Source organism: Astatotilapia calliptera, chromosome 18 (genome assembly GCF_900246225.1).
Source record: "Astatotilapia calliptera chromosome 18, fAstCal1.2, whole genome shotgun sequence".
In the NCBI taxonomy this organism is placed as follows: Eukaryota; Metazoa; Chordata; class Actinopteri; order Cichliformes; family Cichlidae; genus Astatotilapia; species Astatotilapia calliptera.
Window position 1 is genome coordinate 33,989,806 of NC_039319.1, and position 26,966 is coordinate 34,016,771.

A 26,966-nucleotide genomic window follows, 5' to 3' on the forward strand; every position below is an offset into this window, starting at 1 on the left:
CATTTTTAACTAAAGTGCTATCAAATGAAGCACTGACAAATAAGATAGAAAGTCTTCCTTTGCTAATGTTTCACCTTCACTGTGCAGAATGACACATGCATGCACTTTACAGCAGGTACAAGTAACAAGGATGTTACTTTCAGCTGCCCCACTATGTGTTTCATCATATTATTGTGGCAAAACAAGTGACTAATAAAAGCTGAGTTAGTAATTGCTAGGTTATTTAGCATTAACTCTACTGCTCGGGTTTATATTTGTAATTTCTCATTAGTCTATTTTTTTTAAGGAAATGACTGTTAACAGTACAAAGTATGTGCATTGTAGACAATGTCGAATCATTTTGGCTAGTTGTTTACAAAGAACCTAAAGAGGACACGCAAAGGGCTGGTGTGACAGAAGAATATCCTCGGTATAGAGAGACATGGAGAAAGATGATCCACTTTGGCAACCCCTGAGCAGTAAGAAGGAGACAAATAAGATGGGGAAGAAGAATACGAAAAGTGAAATTGAGAGCTCCAGTAAACAGCTAACAAATGCAAGTTCAAGGTTTGGAACTGATCTTTTATCTCCTTTATTTGAAACAGGATAATGAGAAAACAGGCCTCGCCTAGCCGTGAAACTGCTTGTCACCCAACGTCCAATTAAAAATGGCTGTAAACAGTTCATGCAGTACTTTTGTTAAACCCTTGAATTAAAGCTGAAAGTCTACACTTCAGTCACGCTTTGATTTAAAATTCACTGTGGCGTTGTACAGAGGCAAAGTTACAAAAACTGTGTAATTGTTTAAATACTTCTGGGCCTAATCATATCAATCCAGTTCTGAGGCTGTCTGTCCAATGTGGGCATTTTTATACTTCAGACAAATATTAAACCCTAAATTCTGATAAGGTCGTTTTGTAATCTTTTGCCCGCAGCTCAGCTTTATGACCTTCATGCAGCTGCAAGCATTACTGAACACAACATAAAGGGATGTAAAGAAACACTGCCAGAGAAAGGCTTTGAGGCTACTTTGTGTTACAGAGAAGAGCTTCTAGGCTTCACCTCTTCAGACCAAGTGGTTACTGATGAGAGTTAAAAAAAACAAACAAAAAAAACGTGGCCCACCAGGCTGAATTTTAAAGCCCAAATTATGCAAAAGGGACTAGTAAATATGTGGTTGCTAAGCTTCTGTTTTTACTACTATTGTTACCAAATAAGCTGGCAGGAGATCCGAGCAGTGTAATGTTTGGCTAGAGCTAAAAATGTATATATGCAATACAATTACTGTACCATACTTATGTAATAGTTCAGATTAAAAAAACACAGGGGACATCTGGTAAATGGACTGGATGGATCTAACATTCACACATCAATTTACACTTTGGAAATGCAGACTGGAGAAGGCAAGGAACAAACCTCAAACCTTCCTATTAGTAGATTACTTGCTCTATCTTTTGACCTACAACCACCCTGAATACAAACACATATACCCTAAGAAGGGTAAGGACTGAATCCTACAGATACAACCGATGAGTCCTTAAAACTGGCACACTAAGCCTTGGTAAAATTGCGGTGTCCATGTGCATGCTGCAATCGTAACTTTTTCATTTAGACTATCTGGGCTTATTTCCGACAGTAAATCTTGCATGAAACAGTTAAACTGGAGGATGGGGAAGACCATTCCCTTCTCATGTTTCTGCTGTTTTATTTATTTTAGAAATATTTCTGATGCTGCAGTTCTTGAGGCTGACTTTCTGAAGTACATTTTAAATGTTAAAAAATAATTTTACCACTTCCTGTTTGTTAACTGGGCTGTCAGGAAAGCCATAATATCTTTCCACTTACACTAATGTTTGTAAGGCTAGAAAACACACACACACACACACACACACACACACACACACACACACACACACACACAGTAATTGATTGATTAATTGCAATCTGTGTACCACACAGTCAGAATTCTAACTGGTTTGTAAGGGATCAATTACTTATTTCACCAAATATAGTATATACACACACAAAGGCATATTGAGTGTGAGAGCAGCTAACCTGAAAGACAGGATTAGGGATGGATATCGAAACCCGGTTCTTGTTGAGAACCGGTTCCCACTGTTTCAATTCCTTGGAATTGTTTGGCAAACGATTCCCTTATCGATTCCAGTCGCCCTGAATGACGTTGCCACATTGCGGAGCGTCATTTACCTGACAGGAAACGTGGCGCCTAAGCGGCTAAAACGCTCAAAAGTTTGGTTATACTTTACGAGAACGGACGACAACAGGGCAACTTGCAATACTTGCAAAGTAGATATTTCATTTAAGGGAGGAAACACTACGAATATGCAAAAGCTCACAAAACACACGATGACCTTAGATGAATGTCGTGTTTTTAATTCCGCTCCGGACTCGTGAATCTCAACCCAGCAGCAGCGGTAACGTTTGCACGTCCTCTCCCGTTAATGCGGCAGGTAAATAATCAACTAACAGTGCATATTATGTTAGCACGATCTGTCTTATTACAAACCTGCCATTACTGTGCATTTAGTGACCATGATGAGAGAGACAGGCAAAGTCCCAAAGCTAGGTGAGTGGCTCTATCAGATCCCAGGAACAACATCCGAGATCTCTGTGCAGAAGAGAGCAGTCCTAGGAACAGCAAAGGCAGTGCACAGGACCCTCAAGCTCCCAGGCCTCTGGTAGAGGACCTGAGCTTGAAGGGTATACCGCCCACAGGGGTGAGAGAGGAATTTTTTATAGCTTCATTTAATGTGTCCACCTGTCAAAATGAACTGTTACTCGTTTATATCTTCAGATATTATATTGACGGTATTTTAAAAAAACGCTTGCTTTATTCTGGCAGATAAAATGCATTATCCATTCCCTCTGATCCATGTTTAGTCACTGTTTAACAGATTCAGCTAAGAGCATGTTTTGTTTCGATAAATTTGCAAAGACTGAATATATCACAGCAACATTCTAGGCTTACTTTAAAATAACTTTCCCTCAAGATAAAGACATAAAATGTGTCAAAACCATTCACTTGACATTTATTAGCTAATTAAATGTCTAAACTGGAGGCAAGAACTCGAATCTGCTATAATTAGCTGTGTTCAAAAGTATAAGTTTCTTTCTTTCTGTTTACTTTCTATTGGCCACAATCCTGTTCTTTTATGAAAAATAAAGAGATGCTGGAAAGTCTAGTAATATAGTTTGATTTTCACCCATTTACTTGACATTTTGAAGTGGTTCATGAATTGTGATTATATGTTTTATTGGTTAATGCCCTTTCATTTTTTCAATCAGCATTTGGCTATTTAATCTTTTGTTTAGTATGAACTTTGTGCTGAGTGTTGACATAAAAACAAAATCTCTCCATGATCATCTGGGGTAAAATTGTCCAGAAACATTTTCCTTCAAAGACCCTGGTCAACTGGTCATCTCAAGAGAATCAGAACACATAAATGTGCACTAACTAACAGTAAAATGGATTTTAAATTCACAATCACCTAACCCTTAGGCAGCTGAAGAAAAAATGTACATCCAAAAAAAACCAAACGTTTCTTCTTCACTTTCTTCTTTGAGAATTTTGGCAGAAGTGAAATAACTTTACACTTCTTTCACAGGAAGAGAGATATGAGCATGTGCAAAGTTCAAAAACAGGCGTGTTGGGTTAACTGTTGGTTCAAAATGATGTGAATGAAAATGTGAACGTGTTAGCCCTGTGATGGACTGGTGACCTCTGTCACTAGCATCCCTGAAACACTTTTTTAACCATATGGATAAGTGCTAAGGATAGAAAAAAGGGGCAGAGAAGATTCTGTGTCAATATAAAATGACAAAAACATAAAATCCACTTTTGAAATAGTCCACTTAAAGAGCACTTCAAGGAAGAAACAGAGCTAGTGATTGCCTGCACAGTACATCAGCCATGAGCATGCGATGTTGCAACATTTTAGAACAGCATTTTAAAGAAGTTTGAACATTTGAACAGCAAGCTGAAGTAATTTAACAGAGCTGTAAAAGAAGAACAGCTGGTAGATACAAAAATCTTTGCAGATAAAAAAAAGGAATTATTTTTAAAAAATGAAGATGCAGGAAGGAAGAAGACAAAGTCACACCTATTTGTCTGCACAAAAGACAAAGAGAGTCTGTACATATTATATGATATGACAGAGAAAAATGGTCTCACTAAAAAACCCCATGCACTAGCCAGTGCAGATCCCTCTCACCTGTAAATCTTGTATCTGGTAGAAAATCCCTGCTGGAACCTCTCTCTGAACTCGGTGTACTCAGGACACCTGTGGAAAGGGCCCTTCTCTGACAGCAGCCAGTCCAGCTGCCCTCCGCTCTGCCTTGTGCTAAAACCCCATGGTGAGGAGCCAGAAGGGGATGTGGAGGAAGATGACGAAGATGAGGGGGACGAAAGGGATCCATGCGGCACCTTTCCGCCATGTCCCCCGCTGCCCACCTGTTCAGCTTGGGTAGGCCACGGCAGCCATAATAACATCCACGGCAACCATAGGAGCATCAAGGATGACGCCAACCATCTAGCAAGGCAGGCGGAGCCATGGGAGCACCTCTCTCTTCTCATTGGCCAAGGAGTCGCCATGGTCCCAGTGGTGATGTACTAGGGCACCTGGGACCGGCATTTCTTCTGACAGTCACCTCCCGCTGGCCTGAATGAAACGGAGAAATGATAGCATGCTGAAACATGTTTTGTAGTAGGAAGGAATTTCTGTTAATTCATAGCTTGTTGTCCTTGACAGACATTGTTGTCCATATATTGTGATTATGAAGGCAGCATAATGCCCCTCTAAGTGGTGTTTACAAAGTTAATATCAATCAAATCAGTGAGAGCGTTTTCATGTCTACTTTGAATGTTGACATGAAAGATATTCTGTGCACGTCTAAAGACACACATAATTATTATGAATAACCATGATCAAATACTAAATGGAGGTTTGCTGTTGCTCATACAGGGAAGTTCAATTATCATGAAACTGCATTTACTGCAGTGCTAATTGAAACTGTCCTTCTTCTTAAATGTGGACAAAATCCAGATTGTGTTTCCTTTGCTTCTGTATATACTTGGCCACATAAACATATCTTATATCTGTCTCTTATAGCTGCGTTGACCACAAAGGCATAACATCTGTTTTCACGGCCTTAGAGCAAATCAGCATCACTCCTTTAGTCCACATGGTGGTGATAATAGATCAGAGGTTGGTGAGTAATTGCCAAAAACCTTTCATTCTTGGAGTTCGGTTTTAAAAGCAGCATGTGTGACTAATAATGTCCATAGCAACTGCAAAGCCTTATTGTCTTCCTGTCATCCACACAGATCAGGGCTCATGCTTAAACACGTGCATGTTATGCCTTCCACCATTACTATGGGTGTGAGAAGTTCCTGTTGCAAATTTTTCAAAGGTCACAGACAACAGAGGACTTTCTGACATACTACTTCAATTGAGTTTAAATGAGTTAATACAGAGAAATTGCACCTTTTCAACATCTGGCTAGAATGCATCCCTGATTTCAATCCCTCTTTTAGGCCTCGGCAATACCATTAGCTTTTTTTGCTATGAGAGCTATCCAACCCACAAAAGATGCACAAGTGTTTGAGTGTGCTTAAATGCCTACACATTAATCTCACAATTAGTTTTGATATATACATCACTAAACCTAAACAAATTTGCTTTGGTGTGGAAATTATCAACTTATTTTTATAATAGCTTTACTATTTCACCACTTGCATAGTGTAAGAATTTGGTTGTTAACAGTCATGCACAGTTTGTTTGTTTTTTTCCATATCAAAATATTTCCATTTTTATTTGTTTGTTTTTGGTTTTTGGTTTAATCCTTGGTATTTCTTGGGATTTTACTATCTTTGGTGGGTGCTGAAAAAAGTGCCTAATGGAACAATTGGCACACAGTAACAAGTGCTGTTTTGTTTGACACCATAATGGGCTTCAGGAACAGTCTAGCGACTTCTTAAAGGTACAGAAACATACGGTTTCTTTTTCTGGTAAATAGATGTGGAAAAGGGCATGTGGAATTTCGTGTGAGAATAAAACTTCAGGACTGGATTCATTTCAATTCAATTCAATTTTATTTGTATAACACCAAATCACCAAAGCAGTTGCCTCAAGGTGCTTTATATTGTAAGTTAAAGAACAAGAAAGACAGAGAAAACAAAGAAAAAACTCCAACAATTAGGAAGCACTTTGGCAACAGTGAGAAGGATAAACTCCCTTATAACAGGAAGAAACCTCCAGCAGAACCGGGCTCAGGGAGGGACAGCCATTCATCTCCTTGAAATCAATGTTTAAACTTTTCATCATTAACATTCATTAACAGTCATTAGTGCACATGGTCAAACTTCATGACATTAATTTTCAGACCTTCTGTCCTCAGTAATAGTGACCCACATAGCAAAACTGGTACGGCCCGGATCTGGCCCACGCAATGTGCTTACACGTGACCCGCAAACAATAACGGCCCTTTGGTGGACCAGATCTGGTTTCCTAGTGGTGGCCCACACATTTGCCAGCACGAGGCCAGTTGCAGACACACTGCTGGCCCAGAACAGTTTCAGCTCTGGCCTCAGATGTCAGCCTAATGTGTACCTGAATCAAGCCATGTAATAACAACATGTGCAAGAACATAATAGCGCATAAGGAACAAGACAAAGCTCTGTTCAGACAATGAATGGACTGAATCTTATACACCCCTTTATCTACTCTCCCATTTTAATCAAAGTGCTCTATACAACATGCCACATTCACACACCTTCTCTAAACTGAGTGCTTCCTAACTACATTTATACTCTTGACATGCAGACTGGGGAAGCCAGGGATCGAACTACTACTATTCAGATCAGTAGGTGATCTGCTCTACCGCCTCAGCTACAGCCACACAGTGGAAAACATGAGTAAATCCTCACTAGGTTTTGGATAAAGTGTACACTCACAAACCTGTCAAACTTGCATTTGAAACATTGGCTACCACAGCCGTATAGTATTGCAACATGGCATTTGGGTCTTCTAACTAAAATAGAAAAATAGGAACATAAATAGTGCCTCCATTGCCAGACCTGGCCCACATCTGGTTGACAGACACCCTTCCATGACACCAGTCAGTCAGAAGTGCCAGCTTGATGCCAGATCCAGGGTAGACCTGTTTTCTATGAGCCTAGGCCACATAAACCAATCCACAATCGGGCCAGATATGGCATGCCGTCACATAAACAGTGCCATCTAAGCCAGGCCTGGCCCATATCTGGATGACACACCTCTTACCATGCCAGAAGTCAGCCAGCAGTGCCGGGTTGACACCAGATCCGGCCCAGACCTGTCTGCTATGAGGGAATGTATGACTGCAGATTCACTTTGGGGGACACGTGTTTGCAGCACTAACACTCACCTAAACCAACTGTGGGAATCTTTTAATCTCATTCAAGTCTGTTAACCTTGATCTTGTTTTGTCATGTGGTTTTATAACATAGATCATCCTGTAATTGTGGATAATGTTTTAACTCACTTGTATGTTTTCAACCTTTGGTCCCTACAACTGTAGGAGGTTCAGCTCTTCCACAGATACACTACAACACTACAGCTCTTTCCTCTGCTGCTCACAATCTGGGTGTTCAAGAACTCAGTGTTTCTTTTCATGCGTTCTGTACTTGTGCTTTCGATTAGGCTCCACCACTCAGAGTGAGATTTAAATCTTATCCCTGGCTTAATGAATCTGTTAGGGTTGTCAGGAAAGAGAGGAGAGGTGAACACAGCTGGAGGAAAGTTCCAAGTGTCATTAGAAATTAGCCTTTTTCTTTGTGCATGCTTAGTTTAAGTCAAATTATTATACCATATCTTTTCATTTCTATGCAGATGATTTAAAACTGTATTTACCTGGAAATCACTTTTCCATATGAAGGGTCAATAAGTGCATTTTCATTTTTTTGACTTCCCACTGTTAGTTGAGAGATTAAACAATACCCTGTGCTTTTAAACTCTTTTTATGAAAAGCAAAAGAAGACGCATCAACAATTTTAAATGTTACCACTTTAAAAACAATTGTTGTCAAGAGCAGCTTCTTTGAGCTCAGAACAATCTTGACACTAAAATCCTTTTTAAAACCTTCTGATCTGGAAAGGGTTGAGCATGCCTTTGGTACAAAACTAAATTACTGGTATGACACCAAGGGCACAAAAACTCTGCATCCACAGGAATAAGGATTATCCCCAGGAAGTCCTTATTGGACTGCATATTATTTCGATTTACTGCCATGATTCAGTGTTAATGCAAAAAGGAGTGTGACATTTATGCAGTGAGGTGGAAAGAAAAGGTGTGGAGAAAGCCTGGTCGTTAAGTGCATTTGGATTCAGCAGAAAAAACATGTTTCCCGAGCTTGATATGAAATTTAGGGTCCTTAGCATATTATACAAGTGCAATATCATGGATGCTGTATGTAAGATATTAAATGTGAATGATATCAGCTACAAGTCGAAATCAGGTAAAGATGTGTTTAATCCCATAGTAAAACAAACCGTTGCACTGATCACAAGATGTAAGCAGCAAGGAAGAAATAATACAGTTTTGTATTTGCACAGTTTCTTCAAGGGATTGATTTTTTTTTCTTTTGACTTGTTGAACATTGGTCTAAAAGCTAGTGAAGGATAAAGCCTCTCACTTGTGTGCTATTGCCTGTGCATTTAGCCATTCATTTATATACTTTATGAATTATACAGAGCCACACAATGAATCTGACCCAGGAGAGCTAGGCGCTCTGCAAAAGCAGCTTTTGTAATGGTGCTAATGTGATTTTAGCTGAAATCTTCCTTTCTGTAGACAGTTCAGTAAAATGGAAGTATTTATTACAAGCCAAAAGACACCGCTCACAAGCTTTGAATAATTTCTGAATGAAACATTTTGAAAAAAGCATCATTGCTGTCATCCAAGCACTTGATATTTGAAATTTAAAACCACAGATTGGTTTCATAACACAGCTAATGTACAAATAAAAGCTATTTTGAAATAGCCTTGAAAATGGAAACATGGGCTTCTAAAATGAAATGGATCTCTGCTTTGTGACTCTGTGACCGTATTTTATAGTAACTTTTTGAAGGACTGAAAGCTAGTAATGCATCTGATGGGGATAGTCCCACGACAGTGGCATGCCTGACTGCTTTCAGTTTCTTTATGATTTGTGTGTTTGGACAAGCGTGTCATCACCTGCCTCCATACAGAATCGTAGGCATTAGCAGTGTAGGCCACACGGCAGTTCAAGTGTGATTTCCCAGCATCTAACACCAAACAGCTCTTTCTAATGTGGCTTTCATTTATTCAGCCCAGGAGAAGGCAGAGTGCTTTGACACTGTCTTTAAGGTGACACTTTGAAAAGACTTCACAGTGCCCTTCAAAAGAGTCGAGGTTTGCTCTTCATTTTGGCGGTAATGACTAGCAGGACCGCCGGGTGGAGTCTTTAGGGACAAATCAGCATTTCAGAACGGATATGTAAAGCAGCGGAGGAGGTGCTTTAAGTGGATTGGGATCTCAAGTATTCCCTGTTTATCTCACAAACAAATTAGAGAATTAATTTCACGTAGATAAATGCAGGCTTAGACATGAAAAAACAATACTCAGGGTACTGCATTTTTAATTTTCACCCACTGCACCAGGAGATTACTGCAGTTTGAAAAGGCAATTAGCAAAGTCATCTGTCAAACGAACGTATTTATACAACTAAAAGCAGGATGAAAACTTGATGAATAGGATAGTCTGCTTATGCTGTTTCTTGTACCGTTTGGCCCAGAGGTAAAGCCGGTGTGCCAGATTTCTTGTTTTCTTATGTCCTGAGAGAGGTCCAGTTGTCTGTTTTGAAACGAGTCAGTCAAGCATTCTGAGCCTGAGTGCCTGTTTGAAAAAAAAGAAAGAAAGAAAAGAAAAGGAAAATTCTTCTATATAGTTAGAGTTACAAACGTAACTAATTCCACTGCCGACTAAAGAACAGTCCAATAGTACAGCTTTTACAGGTAAGCATAAAGAGCGGTGGGGAAAATACTTACAGTTCAGTCACAACCACTGCAGTGAAATTCAGATTTTTGTTACAAACTACTGTACATTGGTTTCTGTTGATGGACCACAGAGATTTTGCACAGCAGCAGCAAGAACAGATCAACAGACCATCAGTGCAAACAAATATGACACTGATTAAGTCAGATATAGCATAAAGGAAGCAGCTGGTTTAGAGTTGGATTGTGTAGCTGTGGCTAGGTTAGAGAAGCTCCCTATATAAGAGTTGCTAATTGAATGTGAGAGCCTGCACCGAGGCGAGCTTGATCTGCCTAAGATTAAATATCTTTCCACTCCTAATAAAACTTACTGTTGTTGAAGGTAGCACAGTCACAATGCCACAACTGCACGGACACCTGAACAAACCCGTTTTTGTGTGTAATTCCATCTCTGTGCCAACTTTTCTGTGAATTATAAAGTGTCCTTTTTAGAACTGTAGTTTTGCTTCTATACGGTGGCCCATGCAGAGCAACCTTAGAACACTAGCAAACAGAAAAAGCACTTCAAAAGCACACAAAACAAAAAACATGCTGCACTGACACACACTGAAAAAAAGAAGAGGATTCATCGGTGTTGTGGGGGAGAAGAACACAGTAAGCGTCCTTTTCAGCTTGTCTCAGTACAATCCACAGCTGTTGTGTCCTTTTATTAATTTGTGAGGTTTTATTTCTTTCTCTTCTTTCTTCTTCTTTCTCCTTACATTGTGTTTTGTATGCTTTTGCAGTGTGTTTTGCTATTATGTGGTGTTTTCTTTGGTTGCACCGCATTCGACCTCTCAGGGCCGTCTACTATTGTAATATCCCTTTTTTGTTTTTGTTTAAAAAACCATTAATAAGCTATCAGGGCTTTTAAAAAAGCTTTGAAAAATAAACATAGTATTAAAGTATCGTACTATTTAAAAATGAACCATACCTTACAAAAAATAAAGTAACAATACTGTATATGAGAACACAGTAATAATGCTACAAATGACAATATAGCAATAATACTGTTAACAAGAACATAATGCTGCAAATTACAATACTGCAACATCAACGTAAACTTTTTTTTACAGTAGCTTACTGTCATCCAGCTACCACTGTAAAAATATACAGCAGCTCTTTTACTGTGATTACTGTGTTTACTGTGTATAACGAGTGTTTTGTGGTTTTCTAAACTGCATATCTGAATAAAATCTTACCTCAGCTGAATATATTGGAGTAATGTGAAAGAAGGAAGGCTATAGTTACTTCTCCAGTTACTGGTTGGTACCTGTTGCAGTACTGGAAAGTTAAAAAAAAAATAATTTTGGGTTAGCAAAACCATGGCGATATTTTCATAGTCAAGCTGCAGAATGGAGAATCTTCTCAGCTTGTGCAGTTGTTTACTGGTACAAGAAAATCAGATCAACCATTGAACATGTCTGTGAATGTGTCTGTGCAATGCACAGTGTACAAGTGCAATGTACTATTCAATAGTTGGTACACTGAAAAAAATGTTTTTTTGGCCCTGTAATTATTATTTCAATTAGCTATATAAATTTTACAAAAAAATACAAATTCAGTGCTATTACTTTAAAATAGCAGTTTTTCTTGTAGTGCATTACTTGAGGATTGTTTGTAATTATGTGTCCTCAGTTTTGTATGTAAATTGAATCATTCGATCCAAGTAATATTCACTAAACCAATTCATTGGCTTAATTAGTTGATATTTCCAAGTAAAATGTAATGGAGTGACATCAGTGAATATGGCCACCTTCTCTGCATTCGGAGCATGACGTCAAAGCCCCTCCCCACATTTGAGCGGTCTTTCTTCAGACATACCATGGTTCACATTTCGACGGTTGGCGGACTTGACGGAAATGGGAAGAAGTAGAACCATGAATGTAAGTTTTAAGCGGAACAAACTTTGTACGTTCCTGTTGGCTCACCTACTTAAGTCAGTTTCTCCGCACTGAAAGAAGCTGCGCTAGCAAATAGTGTATTTTCCTGCTAGACTTGCTGACTAACTTTCCTGGCAGGAGGTATGTCCAGAATTTCCCACAGCACTTTACAGCTTAGATGGCCACCTAAACAACACACGCCTGCTGCCTTAACTAACGTCTTTGTGAATAAAACGACCACGGTCCAGTTTAAAATAATTGCTGCACAGCTGCCATGAGGTGTATTTTGGAAAATAACAAAACAAAAAACGATATACGCACTCGATTTCACTCAAGTCTTCATATTGACCTGTTTTAAATTTGCCACCGAACTAACATATGTAAAAAAAAAAAAAAAAAAAAAAAAAAATTAATATCAGTGTGCATCCTTGAGTTAGTAGAAATTAGTTGAAAAGCATATAGATAACCTTTTTTCTTTTTTTTTCTTTTTTTTTTTTTTTACAGAACATAGGACCTTCTGACTGCTAATTTGAACTCCACAAGGTAAGATCAAATTAGTAACGATTAGGTTTAACTTGTCACATAATTTGTCTGTTTAAGGTGCCACAACATGAGATGGATGTGTAAGATATGTAGCTTTGAGTCAGAGAAGAGGTTGGGATTGTTAAAACACTACAGACTAAAGCATGGAAATGGTGGTCGCAGCCAGTCAGTCCCTTGTCTTCACACTGATTGCCCTTGCTCGTTTAAAACATTTAATGCCCTTAAGACCCATTTGTCTCGACACCATGTGAAGATGGTCACACAAAGTGGACCTCTTTCATTTACTTGTCTACTTTGCTGCTCTGTTTTTTTTAATTCAGAGAAGCAGTATTTTGAGCATCTTAACAACCACTTAAGGAAGTTTGAAGTAGTTGCATGTGTCTTCAAAGACTGCAACTTCAGTACAAATATTTATTCCACCTTTGCTACACATAGACACAGAAAACACCAGTCACACACCCTTGAGGATTTTAAAACTGAAGTATTAAAAAGCAAACCTAATGAACCCATGTTTGCTCAGGATGAGACCTATGTGGAAGAGAGCTTAGAGCTTTGGGATGGGGAACCACAGGAGTTGTCTCAAGATATAAAAGAGAAATTTGGCCATCTATTTTTAAAGTTAGAAAGCATGTTCAATGTCCCAAACAAATGCATTGATGAAATAGTAGATGAGCTTCAGTTTATATCCACCTCTGCATCTGGTCCACTTTTAAGAGATGTGGTGGTGTCCACCTTGAAAAGCCATAACTGTGATCTGGATCCAGCCATTATCTCAGATTTAGTGAAAAATCTTTGTGAGACACACCCTATAAGTACTGCCTTGGGGACAGGTGGCCCTTTCACAACTTATTACAAGAGAAGAGAATTTATGAAGAAGCATTTTTCAGTTGTTGAACCAGAAGAACACATACTTGATAAAAAAAAAGGGCAAAACCTTCCAGTATGTCCCAATATTGCCCTCCTTGGTGCAGGTCCTAAGTAAGTCTTTTCAAGAAAACACATTTGAAGGTGAAAAAAAAACTGAAAATGACTTTAAGTACCAGACATTTCGTGATGGATCTCACTATCAAAACAACAAGTTTTTCTCTGTAGAGGAGAACAGAGTGAGTCTCATCCTGTACATTGATGACTTTGAGGTATGTAATCCTCTTGGGACATCTCGAAAAAAGCACAAAGTCACAGCTGTCTATTGGGTGTTGGGAAACATTCCGGTGCAGTTACGTTCCACATTGACATCAATCTACCTTGCAATTCTGTGTAAGGCTGAAGACACCAAGCAGTTTGGATTCCAGCGAGTTTTAGAGCCACTGTTAACAGATATCCAAAGCTTGGAGAAAGATGGTCTTTTTGTTCCAGCGTTAGGGAAAGCCATTAAAGGGACTGTGGTCAGTGTGGTGGCAGATAATTTGGGGGCGCACTCTGTGGCAGGATTTGTTGACTGGTTAATATTGTGATAGGAGGTACTGATATGTTGCAAAAAATTCATTTGCATGTCCAGTGATGAGGCAGAAAACTTTCCTCACTGGGCAGAGACAGTTTCTGGACCCACAGATTATGACATGCACTGGACTCTTGTCTTAACACACATCGTTGAGAAATTCATGTTAAGTTGTACACTTCACAACGTTAGAATGCAGCTGCAGGCTTACATTCTCCATGGGTAACTTTCTGTTTACATCTGTATGTGCTGTTATGTATGTATGTTACATATGTTATGTTGTGTATTTTCTGCAATAAATTTTCTTTTTGGGTTTAATAGCATCATGTCGATGGCAGAAGGGACATTATCATTCGTTGCTTAGTTGAGTATCTTGGAGAGAGTGGAGAGGAGCTGATCAAAGACCATCAGGTATCTGATGATCATAATGACTGTATTAAAATTGTCTAACCTTATAATCTGGTCTTCACTTGTGATGATATATTGAAGGTCAAAGATTCTCTACACTCGTGATGTTTTTTAAAAAAGACTCAAGATTAATATTTTCAATCAGGCTTTTAACTAATTTCTTAAATCTTTATGCTCTTACCCTTTATTTTTTAAATCATATTTAATCTTTATCTTATCTGCCTTAAACTTTAACTTGCCTTTTGTCTGGTTTTTTTCTGACTATTTAACGATCACTTATTAACTTTATTTTATGAGCAAAAGAGTATTTAATTTGATTATACCTTTATAACCTATTTTAATGATTTAATGGTTCTGGTCTACCAACACGCGTGCCGTCCCATGGACAGCTCCAGGCTGGATGGCCCCCAAAAGGGATTTTCTTTGTCTCAGGGTCAGCCTCTGTGAAGCACGTTCTGTAACTTTACGTATGAAAAGTGCCATATGAATATTGTTTGATTTGAGTATACTAAATTGAGTATACCTCTTTTTTATTTTTACATTTTTTTTCTCTTAACCTTTTCTTTTACTTGGAATCTATTCTAGTTATTTCTAATTGTGGTTTGTTTGTTTTCACAGGAGGACGTCAGCCAAGAAGCATTGAAAGAGGACTGCAGTAATCACATGATGAAGATCATCGTAATCCATCCCAATGTGGCACAGGAAAACCAAGATCCTGTGAACGTGTCGGTCATCATTGAGGGGACAGAAATTCTGGAGGACTGCGGAAGTGTGACAAACGCTTGCCTCCTGCTCATGGGTGTCATCTATGCTGTCAACTTAAGTTACCCACTGAAACTGAAATATACGTTTGAGGTATTTCAGAAGCTGTTTCTTGAGCTTGACATCCTTAAAATGTCACCAAAGGTCCAGTCTCTCCACAAGAAACTTTTAGCGTGAGTGTTCCAGTGTTATTTGTGCTTTTGTCCAGTACAATTAATTTGTTTGCATTTTGTCTGTTTTCTGACAGTAATTTCAAATGTTGCTCAGTTTTATACAAGTTCTTTCTGTCCTGAACGTTCTGAGAATGTCTGCAAAGGTAGTGATTGCAACTGTTAATGGACAGAGTTGATGTATGTGTTCTGAAAGTTGATTAGAAGAAAGGGGACAGTGCACACTGAGTTTTTGAATAGCATGTTTTGTTTTGTTTTTGTATATGTGTATATGCTCTGTTTTGAAATTTGCGATCAAGAAGTTCTATGGCCATGTTTTTTGTGGTTATAATGTTATGTAGATATTTTAAATATATCTATGCCATTTCAACTGTGAAATAAAAGTGTCTCTTAAGCTGCAAATATTTGTTTTGGAAAATATTGATTTATTATTTAATAGAATAATAAGAATATTTATTCAATTCGATTAATATTAACTAGTACATTCATAATAAATATTACTTAATAATTACATAGAATATAACAAAGAAAAGATGAGTAAGAAACACAAAGAAATATCAGCAATGTTCACTTGGGTTTTGTAATTGGATGCAATGGTATTCTGAGTAAAAGTTACAACCTATAGATGAGTATTGCCAGTGCAATTTACTTGTGTATTTCACATAAAAAATAGATGGTTCTAGTAAGTAAATATTACTTAGAAATAGCCCGAGTAAAGATTACAAGCACTTTCTGTGTGGAAAAAGTTGCCTAGCTTTTTTTAAGTAAATGTCACTCCAATTTTTTTTCAGTGTATTGTTGTTTTTACTATGAAAATGGGGAAATGCAGAAGCAAATATCACTTAGTTCAATGTAACAGCCACACTGTATATGAAACTGGGGTAATACTTACAAGCTACACACTCTCTGTAGAATGTTTGACAGGAATATTCACTACACTGGTTATTTTAACAAATACCTACTACCCACAAATCACAAGGCAGATGACAGGGATAATGCTCAGGGACTTTGACTTTAGAGGATAGGTTTTGTTTCAGAAGTTCTTGGCATCAAAAGGCCAAAAGGGCACTATTTACTGTTTCCTTCAGTCTGCACAGCTTAGTCACTGTGAGACAACATTGCACTAGAAGAACAAATATTGTTCAGAAAACCAAAAAGCTATACAATAGTAAAAAGAATACCATCGGACACGTTGCGACTTGGCTGTACAACAACATTTTACAACACTTACGTCTGAATATGTAAACAACTGTAATAGAAACGTCAGCGCAAATGATGTGCAGGACCAAATGAGTTTCATATTGGGAATTCTTAAGTACCCAGTAAGGTACAGTTTTATTACAAGTATGTCTAATATCCTGAAAGTCTGTTAAGATCTAAATAATCTTACGGTTTACAGTAATATTAGTATAATTATTAATTACATTTTGCATATGAAAACATGAATAGAGTAAGAGTTGTCTCTGCACCACGATCAGCTGATCAAATGTTTGACTGGTACTGTGTTTGTGGGAAAACAGGAGAAAAGGTTTTGTTTGTATACTGAGGAGACATTCTGTCATGTAAATATAATATATAATCACAACACATGACAACTTAATTAACTAAAAATGGAAAATGGACTTTTAGACACTTGGTTGGTAAGATCGTCCTTTGGTGAATTTTTATGAATATAAAGACAGCTCATACATACATGCTGGCAGTGATATTGATTCAGAGAAAAAGAAATGCAATAGTCTTCCACTCCAAGGAGCTGTGAGATTTGCCTTTCAAATGAAGTTCTGTAACTTCTTAAAACACCACCTCTCGCAGAAATAAGTGTTCGTCGTTACTGCCAGGCCTCCTTCTCCTCCGAGACTCACTTACTAATTATAAAATGCATAAAACATGCCGCAAATGCCAGCGAGACAATAGAGGGAAATTGTGAATTTTCAGCCCTGACATTTAATGTACGCCTTGCATTATTCACATACCCTTTGCGTATTTACCCTTCTCTGTAACCCAACCTAGAGGAGCGGAAGGTAAGTGAAGAAGGCATGGACATTTCGAATCCATATTGGAAGGAAAGGAGGGAGCCGCGGAGGATAAGGAGGGGTGTGAGGGCATCTAGGTGGAATGGAAAAATCGACCACGTCGCGCTTAAATAACATCTCAGAGATGACAGCAGAGTCAAGGGGGAAGGAGGCTTATGTTTATTGGATTTATTTTTTTTCATCCCATCTACTGGGCTTAGCGGGCAAAGAGTGTGCTGCTCTACTGTGTTTGCACTAAACTGGAGAAAAAAGGGGGAAAATGAGAAACATGGGGAAACCTGGGAAAGACAAGAGAGACTGGAAAAGGGACAGGCGTTCTCACAGGAGAACATTTATCTGGGAAAAAAGGCGCTCTTTGAGAGAAAGCAGCAGAACGTTCTCCTTAAACTTGCCACCTAGCTGCAGAGTGACCGAGGTAAAGGCTGAGGTGAAAACGGTTTGACCTCCTGACTCATCTAAGTAATTTGTGCTCCAGTTGGGAGGGCAGAGAATTATGGGAGGGAGCCAGTGTCCCAGCTTTTTTCCTTTTTATTTCTGAGTCAGACAAAATACAACTATCATTTTTCTCTGCAGCACTGAACCTTAATGTGCAGCAGAATTCATCAGCTCGCTATCTGTGCACTGCAATTACCACAGCTGGGATTCCTTATTGGATCTGACACACATATGTGTTTCATGGTCCGTTTGTAGCTGTGTGTGTGTGTGTGTGTGTGTGTGTGTGTGTGTGTGTGTGTGTGTGTGTGTGTGTGTGTGTGTGTGTGTGTAGAATCTGAGCTGGTTTCAGTCTGTGTTTGTGTGTTTGTGTGTGGATATGCTGCCAAGCACCTGGCCAGGCTCTTGGCAAACATTAAAGCAGGTGGAGGTCCATCAGCATTAGAGGCCAGCTGTATTCCTCAACCCCAGCAGCTCACTACTCACCTTTCAGCATTTATGCGAGTCAGCAGCAATAGCTGACCAGCTGCACACCTGCTCCTACCCTGCCTTGTTATTCGGGCTCTGAGACCTGGAGGAGGGGGAGGGAGTTGGGGATTTGGGGGGTTGTGGCAGCAAGAAAGCTAGCGGCGGAGAACTGATCCTAACAGAACAGGATGACAGTCAGAGAGATATAAACAGGGAGGTTAAGAGAGAGAGAGACGCAGAAGGACAGACAGATGAATACGATGCAAGAGACATAAAAGAGAGGAGGAGAAAGCCAGAGACACAGAGCAGCATACTTCTACACTTTGATGTGGGAGCTGAATAGTAAACACCGGCTGGAGTCCTGCGTGTACATTCACCAGACTGTCTGTCAGTATAAAGTGTGCCTATAGCTCTATCGCCTCCATGTTACCTGTGCTGAGATCTCACTCACCAACGTCGGCCTACTTCAGACTGCACCTACCTGCTTCTCACCTACACAGTAAGCCTGTCCTGCAGCAGTGGGAAGATATTATGGCAGTATGGCTAGGGTAGGGTTGCTTCTTTATTTAATTATTTTAGGAGCAATTGAAAGTCAAGCTGAACCTCAGCAGAATAACCTGGCAGCGTTCAATGAAATTAATATGGTGTGATGCCTACCCAAATCTTATTAACGTGTAGAGTTACTTACAATACGGGAGCTGTTTACATGATTTTCTATGTAAGGCATAATATGCTGAAAAGTTATTCCCCCTTTAAGCAAACTTCCATCTGACTGCCTGTATGGAAAGTATGGGAAGGTATAAGGAAAAAGTCAGCTTTAATAAAATGAGATTTATGCTCTAATACTGTTGCTCAAACACATTTCATAATTAAAAAAATAAGCAAAATATTATTTGTCAACATGAGAAGATATTTAGGACATAAATATTCTGAAATCATGGAACATGAAAATCCATCAAAGTCTTCCCACTCACCAAAGCCAGGCACTCACTGGGCTCCATATCCTCAGCATCTATTTTACAGACCTCTGCAATCTGTCCACATCAAATATGTGTCTTCAATTGACCTCTACTTTTCATTCAGTAGGTTTGTCTGTTTGCGTGCGTGTGCGTGTGTGTGTGTGTGTGTGTGTGTGTGCATGCTGTAGTTTTTAAAGGAGCTTCCTAACAATCCACCCCCCCCCCCCCCCACACACACACACACACACACAAAAAAGAGAAAAACTACATGATTTTAAGAAAGACAAATGCTATTCATCATGCACGGCCTAACGCCTACAAGTAGCTGTAGGAGGCATTCTCAAATCCGTCCCACTCCCTTTCTTGACTAACAAAAACTTGTTAACAGTCTAAGGACATAAGAATGATTATGGATTAAAAGAACAAACGTGACCTGCAGTTAAAAAGTATGTTGGATTAATCAAATGAGAACAAAGAGAAAGGGGATGTTAAAGGGCATCTGATTAAAAATAGAGAAAGCGTAATAATGTAATTGGCTTTTTCTCAGACTCCCAGTGCCTACAGGCTGAGTCGGGTTTTGAATAAGCAGGTGGTGGGAACTCCCCTATGCACAACACACACACCACACACACACACAAACTAACAACCACACAACTGGATTATGAAGCGGCAGAGCCAGCAATAATGTCAGTGCACAGCATAATGCCGATAATGTCGGGAGACACACTCTGATGGCCTGTGGTTAGAAACTGGAACCCCTACAAATTATATGCTGTGTTGGCTTCCTGTGTGTGTGTGTGTGTGAGAGAGTTCATGTTTCTGCGCAGTACATTTTACATCCATGTGTGTTAGTGTGTGTGTATGATTGTCTTATCAGTGCAGTCTCTGGCCAGTTTCCAGCTAAACAAACAAACAGCCATATGGTCAATTAAGGCCCATCAATACCTCTGTTAACATCTATACCAGCTGATAATTAAGAAAACAACAGCCTGTCAGCAGCACGCTCTGCTGAAAGTCATTTTGCCCCTAGTTACATACCTCGCCCACTCTTCTGTGTTAGAAATGTTAGAAAATGCTGCTTTTGTCAACAACTTGCTCAGTATGACACACCGTGGCCGGCTTCATCCTCCCAGGCGACCCTCGTGGCCAAATATTGCGGTTGGTCTCCTTTTGAACCCCACTATGCACCTTAATTATTCCTCCCAGGTCTACCTGAAACGATTAGCTGATTAATCAGTTAGCCTGAAAATGAAATGGCAATGTATTTGCCAACAATAATTTAAGTCATGTTTTTCATGGGAAAACATGACTTCTCTAATCTGAATATTTGCTGGTTCCAAATGTTTTACGACTTTGGAGTCAGGTAAATAAGCTCTTCTTTTTCCACTTTGTCTGAGTATTTAAGGAAAATACTTGAAATTAATGGCTACTGGCCACTGCAGGTAGCTTTTGAGTTCTTCTCTAATTAAATTTCTTTGCAATGACACAACCATGCATGAGGGTGACTGTGTACTAATTACTTGACACAGAGGTAAAGTAAATTCATTAAACACAACTTATTAAATTATCTAATCATTGACATTGTGGTTACAGTAACCAATAATGCATACAGTGATTATTGTAAAAGGACATGTCTGGAGTTTGGGATAGTAATAAATCAACTTGGTGGGAAAACATATTCAGATCATTTAACAAGCAGTGCAAGATTTAAAAAAAAATGCCACTACATAAAAGTCCTGTACCAAATGCCATTACATTAATGGCACAGTAGGGTGATGGTAATTTTCATACAAGACTATTAATATAAATAAATGTTAAAAGGATTGACACGGATGAAGAAAACTCTGCTTCTTTTCACTTTATTTCTCTTGTGCTGATTTCAGTTGAGCAGGAATCACCTTCTTAGATGCAGGAATTAGCATTGCACATTGCCTGTATTTAAGTAATTATGAGAACAATAAAACAGAATGCTCAGCAGTTGGCAAATCTCTTTGTGGCAATGAAAATGTGTTTAGAAGTAGGCTATGACTAATACTTACAAGTGGAGGTCATGCTTATTTTAAACATAGATTAGCATATACTTTCAACTGTGGTGCTTGAGATGAAAAACAAATGATACTTTAGTGAAATAATACAAAAGGAATGCGTTTGTGTTTTAACTGCAAGGTCCAGAGCATGCATGTTAGGCTAACTCAGAGCTTCCCAAAGTGTGGGGCGCCGAGCCATTGCAGGGGGGGGGGGGGGGGGGGGGGGCGCGGTATGAAAAGAAGAAGAAGAAAAAAAGAACGCTTGGATACTGCTAGCATAATAGACAGGTTTTTGACGGGGCTCCCGCACAAACGCAAAGCAGGAGATGAAGCATCGCTGAATACGTTTCCAAACCAACTTCCTTCCAAGCCAGGGGTCAGCAACCTTTCACACTCAAAGAGCCATTTGGACCCGGTTTCCACACAAACGAAAACACTGGGAGCCGCAAATACTTTTTGACATCTAAAATGAAGATAACACTGCATATATTGTTTTTTACCTTCATGCTTTGTGTGAACAACTAAGGTGTGAAATCCCTGAAGTGCTACAGAGAAAATTACATTTTATTTATGTAATTAACACATTTTGAACTCTTAAAGAAATATAACAAAAGGAAAGACACCCAACTAAAATGATCCATGTAGCAAACAAAAACTGTTGTGAGCCGCCACCCTTATACAACCTTTGTGCTTTTGGAGCCTTGACCTGACTTTTAAAAAATAATTGGAAAAAAGCACTAAAAATTAAAAATAGTGCTTTTAAAATAGGAATAGAAATAGAAAATAAAAATAGGAATAGATATTTGCAAAATTCTGCCTAAATATGTATTTTACCTGGTTAATGTGTGTGGCGGGGCGTGGTCTGCAGTGCCGCTGCAGGGGAGTCAGACACACCTGAGCGGCGCCACAATCACGCCTCGCCGCCTTAACGTCTGTGCTCTCTCTGATGTTGTGTTGTTGTTGGTACGTGTCGGGCTGTGAGCTGAAAAGCTACAGCCGGCTGTATGCGTACAGCAGCCGTGTGTGAAAAGTTGTCAATGAAGAGATGCTGAAAAGCATTTTGATGGAAACATCGTCGGGTCTGCCGTGATATGTTTACAACGGGACTTCTGCTCCTGAACCTCTGCGCACAGCGTCTGCAGATCGGGGCTGTACGAAGTCACTTTCATCTTTACGCAGGACTGTAAGCTGTCGTATGTGAGGCGTGAGCACTGTTTGTTTTTAACGTAGTTCACGGTGGAGAACAGCTGCTGACATAATGTGGATCCGAAGATCCATAATTGGCCTACCTGGGGTTGAAAGTCTCGATAAATGCCGTTTCTGCGGGTATACCAGCTTCCGCGAGTGTGACGCTTATTTTGAGCAATGAAAAAATAATAGAATATAATTATATTTTTATATTTCAATATCACAATAATCTTCCAGTTTAGAACTACAAGTTAAAAAGAACATAAATAAAATATACTTCAGCTAAATACTTCTAATTTATTTTCCCAAACCACTATCTGCCATTCTGCTATTCATCTCATGTAAACAATAACGTGGCGCACAGCGTGACGTGGAAAAAGGCACATACCTTTGACGTTGCGTGACGAACTCTGTATTCCTCGTCCACACGTAAACGCAAAAAAGGAGTTTTAAAAAATCTCAGTTTTTGGTGATGCAATACGTCGTTTACGTGTGGACGAAAGGCCCAAACACATAGAAACAGCTGCGTTTTCAAAAATACCCGTGTAGGTGCGGACGTAGCATAAAAGAGTTAGTAGTTTATTTTCTTACTACCTGTAATTTATTGCATTTGCTTAATTGTTTACTAAATGTTTGAGGTGTGAAATACACCGCAATGGGGGAGGGGCGTGAATATTTTTCTTGTAAAACAAAGGGGGGCCTAGCAAAAAAAGTTTGGGAACCACTGGGCTAACTGGTGCAGTGTTGGTATGGATTTGTGCATGACTTGGCGATCTGTCCAGAATGAATCTCTCTCCCAATGCCAGCTGGGATAGTTTCCAGACACCTAGAGTTCCCAAGTTAGATAACAAGTTTAAGAAATGGATGAATCACAGAACACATTTTTTTCAAGTTATTAAACATACATACACTTTACACTTTTGTTGCTGAGCTGGAACTCAAAGATCCCCAAGCAAGGATTAGACTTATATCAATTTTCAGTTGCTCTGAGTCTGGAGCATTAAACCCTCTTTCATTTATCTTCGGCAACTTTGTTGGCAGGTACTAAAGTAAAGGTTCAACAAATAATGAAAAAACGAGGAGCTTAAAAACGCAATTAGTTGCAAGTTACTGATTACCTGCCCAAAACTGGTATTAAGAATAAGGGAAACAATCTCATTTCTATCAGTTACGTCCAGTTTGACGGACTGTAAAATGTGTAATGTGTTGATGATGCCACCAAATGGATTATGTAAAGCTGTTAACACATCCTAATGCATAAAATTTGCTTGATAATCAGTTTCTTAGGACAAATTTTAATACCCATTTATGATCTATAGGAATATTTTGCTTGGTTTTTAATTGTATGTTTTATTACACCACAGTGTGTTTTAACAGTACACACACTGCAGTTACACAACTTGTTGTGTAACTGCAGATGACAGTTACAGATACTTATTTCGTCACAGTCAATGGATGTGTTTCTGGATGCATTAATCAATGAATTCCTAGTACTCACTTAGTGCTGTTGTATGATTATTTTCTATTATATGTGAAACTACCACGCCCTCTTTTTTGTAGGTTTACCACCCATCCTCCTTCTCCCACCCCATCCCATCTCTCATCCCATCCTCATTAGCCCCCCATCCCCCACCCCCGATGCAAAATCTCCCTTTCCTGCTTCATTTTGGAATCTGATAATTACACAAGCTGCTCACCACTGAGTCAAGCTGCCTCATAAAGTCCCTATATGCATACTGCAACATCTCCTTTATTAGTTGCAAGCTAGTTTAATCCTTTCCAAATAGGTCCGCACAGAGTAAGTTGGGCTTCAGTTGATAATTTGCCAGCAGCAGCAGAAAGCAAATTCTAGTAACTAAAAAGGACCAGGGGGATGGGGAACTCAAATTAGACCACCTTACAGCAATATAGGTGTACTTTGGGTTGTTTTTTAAATATACAAAAGAGTAATTTATGCCAGTATAGCCCTGTGCATAAATGATATACCTGAGAGATTCTGACTGGTCGAAAATAATGCATTAACCCTTTAACACGCCACTGATAGCCAGTGTTGGGGAGTAACGGAATACATGTACCGCCGTTACGTATTTAGAATACAAAATATGAGTAACTGTATTCCGTTACAGTTACCGTTTAAAAAGGTGGTATTCAGAATACAGTTACTTTGTTGAAATAAATGGATTACACTGCGGTACTTTCCTGTTTCATTTTGTCGCGGATCAGGACTGTTTGGGTTTGTTTGACAGCTACGTTCTGTTGTTCCAGGCGGCAGCGTTACGGTTGCCATGGTTACAGGGCGACTCTCTCTCTCTTTCTGCGACTGTGTGTTTCCTGGGTGAGAGAGCGCCTTTTCGTTGTTGTTGTTGTGCTAAGCTAACAGGCAGAATGCTACAAGCATAGCTCTAAAGAATGTAGCATCATGGCCAGTGTAGTCCGTGCTGCAGGGAGAATGCACTGCCATACACGTTATGTGTCTGTGAGCGCGAGGAGGGAGAAAAAGGGGAGTGGAAAGGTACGAGTTGTCGAGGAAAAACGGGAGCTGGAAGCATGTAAATATAATAATAACCACTGCAGCCAAGAAGAGAGCCTGACGAGCCCAGTTGTAAGTAAGCTATTAAGACTCGACTGTACACCGTTTTCGTGTTTTCCTCCGAAAACAATAAGTTCCGTTGGAGCAGTCTTTCAACGCCTCTCTCAGTCTCTCGCAAGAAAAATTGACCCACACAACAAAGTAAAGCTATTTTTCGGCTATGAGCCGACAGGCCGTATTAGTCAGAGGTCCCTTTACTACAGTTCGGAGTCGCGGACCTTCAGTAATAGTAATAAATCACACAGCAATAGTACATTCACGTTGTTGTAAAAAGCACGATAATATATTAAGTAATCCAAAGTATTCAGAATACGTTACTCTCATTGAGTAACGTAACGGAATACGTTACAGAATACATTTTGGGGCATGTATTCTGTATTCTGTAACGGAATACATTTTAAAAGTAACCTTCCCAACACTGCTAATAGCCAATGGCCTTTTCACGGATGAGAAAAAAGGTTAGGGTTATATTCATATTTACTCTTCATATGATGTCATTGTTTATTTACCATACCCAAATTTACAACAGAAGCCATAGGTAACAAAAAAACATGCTTTAGCTTTTTAAGCCACACTTGTTACAATGCAGTATAAACCTGACTCTATTCCTAACAGATGTTAAAGTTTATTTTATATGCAGCACTAATCTGTTGTTTTTCTAAGTGTCTTCTTTATTGTACTGACAATTGATATTCATCTTGCAGTTAACCTTAGAAGGTACTTTTGGACAAAATTGTTTCTACAATCAAAACAATGTGGATTTAATAGGTAATATTCAGCAGGCAGCTGTGCTAATCTGATCAGCACCAATAGCCCGTAGACAGACAAAGTATGTTTCTAGAAAATGAAGATGATGGTGCAGTTAGCTGGTAAAGAGATGAAAGGCAAATCACAGCTAATAGAGGAGAAAGCAAATTAGATGACTAGAAACATGCTTTGCTATGACTCCTGTGCTAGACAAAATACTATTACAGTATATACGTGGTTAGCATTACACCAACACCAAAACACAAACTGCTCTTTTTTTATATATACACACATATATATATATAAATATACATACATATGTGTGTGTGTGTGTGTGTGTGTGTGTGTGTGTGTGTGTGTGTGTGTGTGTGTGTCTGACCCTTTGTTCAGCTCTATACAAAATCCATAAGAAACCTAGCAGAAATGTTGTTTTTATGCCTTATTAAAGCTCTGTACCGTACCAGCTGTAGGCTGGCATGTTGCAGCTGCTGCATAGTTGGCTCACTGAGGTACCTTCAGAATGCTAACTGCCTTGGTAACTGAAGGGTGAATCTCTGTCCACGTACAGCAGCTTACAGAGGAGAAATAATCCAGCAGAATTCAAATGTCATGACATACATGGCACTATCATAGAAGTTAATTACTGAATCACCCCAAGCTAACACTAAGTATAATTGGTGCTGCCTGAGACAGTGAGCTCACAAACAGCATTAACAAGCTCTTGGCAGAATTGTCCACAGCTGAGTAAAATCTTTACATATACAAACAGTTGGCATGTAATTGAGCAAGCGCTGGGCCCCATGTGGGCCATCGAAAGCTTATCAGTCTGGCCACGTAGACTACTGTGGCAGCCATACAATTATCACTGGTTTAAATGTAGGTATAATGATTATTCCAACTATTATACTGATGAAAAGGCTTTGACTGTAAACACTAACTAGCCACAATGTCGTTGTGTTAATAGCTGGACTGACATACATTAGGAAAGGCAAAGCTGATTCCTAACATATGTAGTTGAACAAACAGAGGCCACATTATAAACCAAGCACATCCATCTATGAGCTTATGGCAGCTTTTGTGGATGCAGATTGGTCTGTTTCAGCATGAAATCACTGCAGAGTCAGGAGGTTAGTGTTTCATCCACAGATGAATTTAGGCAATTATTTGCTTTTGTTGTTGGAATGCTATCAGATAATGGCATAATTTCTGTCAGTTTGAAGGATTGTTATTGGGGCTGATACATTCTGGTGCTGCCTTATATTCCTAATGAAGTAAATCTCTTCACATT

The 26,966-nt window shown here is 39.2% G+C and overlaps 1 protein-coding gene and 1 long non-coding RNA gene across 2 annotated transcripts in view; one reads left to right on the forward strand and one right to left on the reverse strand.

Annotated features, from left to right (window-relative positions):
* brinp2 (bone morphogenetic protein/retinoic acid inducible neural-specific 2) overlaps positions 1 to 26,966 on the reverse strand; it is a 294,885-nt gene that overhangs the window by 180,576 nt on the left and 87,343 nt on the right. Inside the window, exon 2 of the mRNA XM_026148790.1 lies at positions 4,212 to 4,658. Within this exon, the coding sequence (XP_026004575.1) occupies positions 4,212 to 4,591 (380 nt within the window). The 5' untranslated portion in view covers positions 4,592 to 4,658. The remainder of the gene's footprint in view (positions 1 to 4,211; positions 4,659 to 26,966) is intronic.
* LOC113010020 (uncharacterized) lies at positions 11,182 to 15,636 on the forward strand. The gene is made up of 4 exons (XR_003270273.1): positions 11,182 to 11,916; positions 12,418 to 12,456; positions 14,216 to 14,305; positions 14,921 to 15,636. It is a non-coding gene; the product is annotated as an uncharacterized LOC113010020 (long non-coding RNA).